This window comes from Triticum aestivum, chromosome 3B, assembly GCF_018294505.1.
Source record: "Triticum aestivum cultivar Chinese Spring chromosome 3B, IWGSC CS RefSeq v2.1, whole genome shotgun sequence".
NCBI classification, from domain to species: domain Eukaryota; kingdom Viridiplantae; phylum Streptophyta; class Magnoliopsida; order Poales; family Poaceae; genus Triticum; species Triticum aestivum.
Genome location: NC_057801.1, coordinates 759,715,140 through 759,719,695, shown reverse-complemented (window position 1 = coordinate 759,719,695; position 4,556 = coordinate 759,715,140). Strand labels below are relative to the sequence as shown.

The window sequence follows — 4,556 nt, the reverse complement described above, 5'->3', positions numbered from 1 at the left end:
TAAAGTATGCACAAAATATGATATATACTACCAAAAAATAGTATATATACTGCCTAAACATTATTATATACTACACACTACGCGTACATACTCTCCGATATGGTAGATACTACCTAGAATGTATGAAACAAAAGCGGGAGTAACTACACCTGGTAGTAGAAAAAATTTGTGTGTGTGTATATATATATATATATATATATATATATATATATATATATATATATATATATATATATATATATGTCGATCTGGTCGGTGTTCTCTCTTTCAACGCGTCATGTGTAGATCGACACAGTTATGTTACATTTGACATACCCAAGCAGTTGATAAAAATGGATACGAGCAGCCATAACAAGTACTGCCATACACACATAATAAAAGTCGTACATATGTCAATCTTCAAACCAAATAAGCATCCAGCTTCTTCTACGAGCATCTTAGAGACACAAAACAGCTTGGTATCGAACGGTTCGAGCATCTTAGAGACAAGAAAATGCAACATAACTCCGGGCAGCATCGATCCTTGGTCTTACTTTAGCGCCACCCTAAATCTTTCTGCGGCGCTAGCATCGAGGATGCCGTAAGTGCTGCAAAGGTTAGGATCGTATGGTTCCATGATCGAATTCATAAAACGTTCTACTTCCTCATCGGTGGCCTTGGTTGCTCCGAAGTTCAACTTGGGTGGTTCCATGAGTCGCGCCACAACAGTTGGATCATCAAGGCCCTAATGGAAACAAATGCACAAGCAGGAATTGATCAACCAACTGACCAACATCATGTTATTATATACCTACCACACAAGATGAAGCGTCTTTACCTTGAACGTTTGTCTTACCCTCGCTTCCTCAGCTTTCCACTGTAAAAGACGTTCATTCAATTAAAAATGAATACAGAAGCAGAAAATGTCAAACGCTGGCTTACCAGGAAATAAAAACATCACACTTACGTCATCCATAGTCTCTGCGATCGCTATATTAGGTCCAAGACATTCTCCCTTCAAGTTGCAAACCTTAGAGTGACCACCACTGTATGCATCAGCATTGGGGTGCTTCATATTACTTTCGCAGCCGTAGCAGTGACCTTCGTTTAAAGAAAGAGAGGAGATAAGGACCTTTAAATAATGGTAGCTGATTAAGTGAAGGTAATAATAAACATGGATGTACATGAACTTGTTTGAGATATTAGTTATTACAATGCAAAGCTCAAGGATAATGGATAAAAAATGACACGAGGCACAAACAAACAGGTTAATTCAGAGATCATATACTAAAGGCAGAAACGTTTAAACTGTATTTCAGCAACACTTGATAAGAGTACAAAATACCGTTATCAAAAGGATCAACCAAGCAGGTACAGCTGACCACCAATTTTTCGTCTTCTCCTGGCATACGTTTGACTTCAGCAAAGAACAGATTGTCGGTGGTCTTTTCTCCTTTGGTCCTTGTAGTGAAATTAACATGGTCGTAGCGGCAGTTTCCCTCATATATTACTTCATAGCACACAACATCTGTAACTTCAAACGCAAGATCCTGAGATAAGGAGAATGGATCCCATCAGCGACTAGTTGTTAGATGAACGAATAGAACAGTCGTATAACACGCAGCACTCCAGGTAGTAAATGATAAATTAAGAGTAAGGACAGGAAGGAGGGACAAGGAGCAAACCTTGAAAAGATTGTGATCCTCGTTATACTTGTGCACCAAAGCTTGAACCAGCTGGAGCATCCAGCAACGGCTTTCATCAACCGGTTCCGATTTCACGGACATCTTCTTTGAGCCATCAGGCCAGAAAAGAGAGTCTCGTATACCCCTCTCTACACTAGCCTTACCCACTTCATAGAACTCAGGTCGCTCCTCGCACCTAGTTTAGATCAGAGATTCCTTCGTGGTTAATATATTTTGCTTTCACAAACAGTGGAGTGCACAAAGAGATACTGGCTATAGTTTCAATGTTATCATCCGGAAATAGGATTAGGGACAAATAGTATGCATGCAGGATTGTTTAACAAGGATCAAACAGCTCGCACATGTCTTCTGGCGTAGCTCATGACATTAATCGACCAAAACGAAAGAGACCTACATACAAAATTACAAAGTGGTAGCACATATAGCATCTATATTAATTTGACGCACTACTTCAGCAACTCTCTCACAAATACAGTTAAAATGCCTCCTTAACTTGAAGTGGTCCCAGAATAGGAACTTAAAAATTAAGGCAGCTCGGTGCGTCATTTTGTTTCTTCTGTATGTATGAAAGTACCAAATTTTCTGTAATCTAACTAGGGTTCATTCGTTCTTCTCCTGATTAATTATGCGAAAACTGTAATCACCTTTGGGGCTTAAAACATAGAAGGAAAAAACATTAATTGGGACTTGTTTGAATATATTATCAATTACAAGTGTGCACGCAAAGAAATGAGTTCAGAAAGTTTACATTATTGGATCCCGACGGTCATGAAGATAGCGATCAATGGCATTGTTAACTTGCTCTAAGCTCTGAAATGGCCCACCCACATGAGGATATGTGTGGAAATATCCATGAAGATCGATCCTGGTGTAAAATGTGAGCCCCCAATCACACTGGTATCGGACCCAAATGGTGTCGCGCTGAGAGGACGAGGACGTGGCAGTGATGGACAATCCCTCCAATGTTGTAACATCAACCAAGTTGTTTGATGACGAGGCGTCCGGCTGCTGCGGCGTTTGTCCGGATGCAGACTCAGCCACATGCTCCTGAGACCTGAAGTGGAACAAGCAGTTTGGATGAGCAAAACCGAATTATCTTAGGTGGTGAATGAATAGTCCACGGTATCATCATTGCAAAAGGTTGATAAGAGGCCTGAAATCGTTGTGAAATACGGGCTGGATTGGTTAGTTGCTGCTAACTTTTGCGCTGCCGGTATTGGGAAAGCCAAAATTTGGCAAGTCTAGTGATTTGGTTTGCCAAATATTGGGTCGAAGCCAAATAGCCAATTGGATGCAAAATTTTATTGGCGAGAGGAAAAACAGGAACAGCACCAAACCAATCATCCCTATACTGCTGTATAGAAACCCTTGTTATCCCAAATCCTCCATGGATGAACGAACGATCGAAGCAACGAGCCGCCATGTCCATTGACAAATGAAACAATTTGACTTGGAGAAAACGTGATGATGATATATAACGAGAGGGGGAGGCTGGGTGGCCATACGGCAGTTGAGTTGGCTGAGCTGTTTCTGAAACAAATTGGATAACGAGGGAAGCCAGCAGGTCCATGATGATGGCGATTCCTCCAATGTTGCAGTCGGTTTTTGCTGTTCATCCTACCAGACAGAGCTGCAGTGAAGCAGGCTATTAGGAGATGAACAATCCACACCAATGCAGACTTGCGTGTGTGTTTTCCAGATAAAATACAGTACGTTATTTCTAGACTAGAAAACTGGGATTCATCTACGGGCATGAATCCGACGCACATAACGATTGATAATGGAAAGATGCGCGGCGGCGTTCATACCAGGACTTGTCCGGTAGCCGCGGCGAGCAGAAGGCGGCCATCGAATGAGGAGGTGGGGGCACGGGCGGCGGTAGGTCGCGGAGACGCGTCGATCCGCTTGGTCGTCCCGTAATTGGAGTGCGGAGGCGCTGCACGCCCCCGTGCGCGGTCGGTGGCCATGGCGGAAGAAGGGGGTTAGGGTTTCTTTCACAGGGAGGGGAAAGGAGGAGAAGCGAGATGGAAGGAGCTCGACGGTATGGCTCGCCTGTGAGGACACACGCAATCCATAGTCCATTGACCGCCGGCGGCGACTAGTTAGTGACAATATGGCAATGCCGGGGAGAGAGAGGGAGATGCTTACATCGAGGTAGGGTGTCGAGTTCGTTCCGACGCTCTCCGTTTCCGTGCCAAGTGGTCCCCGCGCAAAAAAAGTCACGATCATGCGATGACGTGATGTAGTATAGGGAGAGGGGTCGAGTCGGTTCCGAATGCTAGCACTAGCCAGTTCCCAATCCTTCACGTCTTACGCACTTTCCGCCACGAACACGAATCGGCTGCGAGTTTCTTCTCCTTTTTTCTTCGTGCCAAATTTGGAATCTGTTTCACAGGAAGACAAAAAACATGGCTGCCAACACTCCATTTAAGGCCCCGTGATGGTCGATCCATCTTTTTTTCTTTCAAGAAAGACCCAGCTTTGTTAAAGATGTTCAGTGATACAAAGGACCCCAATAAATAAGGAAACTACATCCGGGTCCTTAAGGAGCCCATCAACCACACACTCCGCCCTAAGGCCGGCGTAACATTGAAATCCGCAGCCGGACCTTTCGCGTAATGGAGGTCTTCAAATCGTCAATTACCGAATCGTCAGGATGGTGAATGAGTTGAGGTAGAGATTATTCGCCGCGTCCACCATCCACATGCCTACGCTCGAAACCATAAATCCTACCGTATGCACAAGCCTGACACGAGGCGCCGCAGTTCGCCGCCCGTCCCGCCATAGGAGGAGAGGGGAACCAGAGGGCTCACCAACAAGCACAAGAGGAACTACGGTTGCCTTCGATTCCACCTCTTATGGGAAGGAGGA

At 44.4% G+C, this 4,556-nt stretch overlaps 1 protein-coding gene across 1 annotated transcript; it reads right to left on the bottom strand.

Annotated features, from left to right (window-relative positions):
* Positions 1-337: 337 nt before the first annotated feature.
* Positions 338-3,948, bottom strand: LOC123066387 (uncharacterized). Its single transcript, XM_044489473.1, has 7 exons — positions 3,834-3,948; positions 2,434-2,739; positions 1,665-1,860; positions 1,325-1,529; positions 947-1,080; positions 818-856; positions 338-724 (listed from the first exon to the last, which is right to left on the bottom strand). Coding segments are annotated over exons 1-7 (1,077 nt in total). The 5' UTR covers positions 3,836-3,948; the 3' UTR covers positions 338-529.
* Positions 3,949-4,556: the final 608 nt, after the last annotated feature.

Excerpts from the sequence above, each read along its gene's own strand:
- LOC123066387 (XM_044489473.1), bottom strand. Across the intron at positions 1,861-2,433 it reads GACCGTCGGGATCCAATAAT|GTGCGAGGAGCGACCTGAGT; the intron begins GTAAACTTTCTG and ends GATCTAAACTAG. Across the intron at positions 857-946 it reads TCGCAGAGACTATGGATGAC|TGGAAAGCTGAGGAAGCGAG; the intron begins GTAAGTGTGATG and ends CGTCTTTTACAG.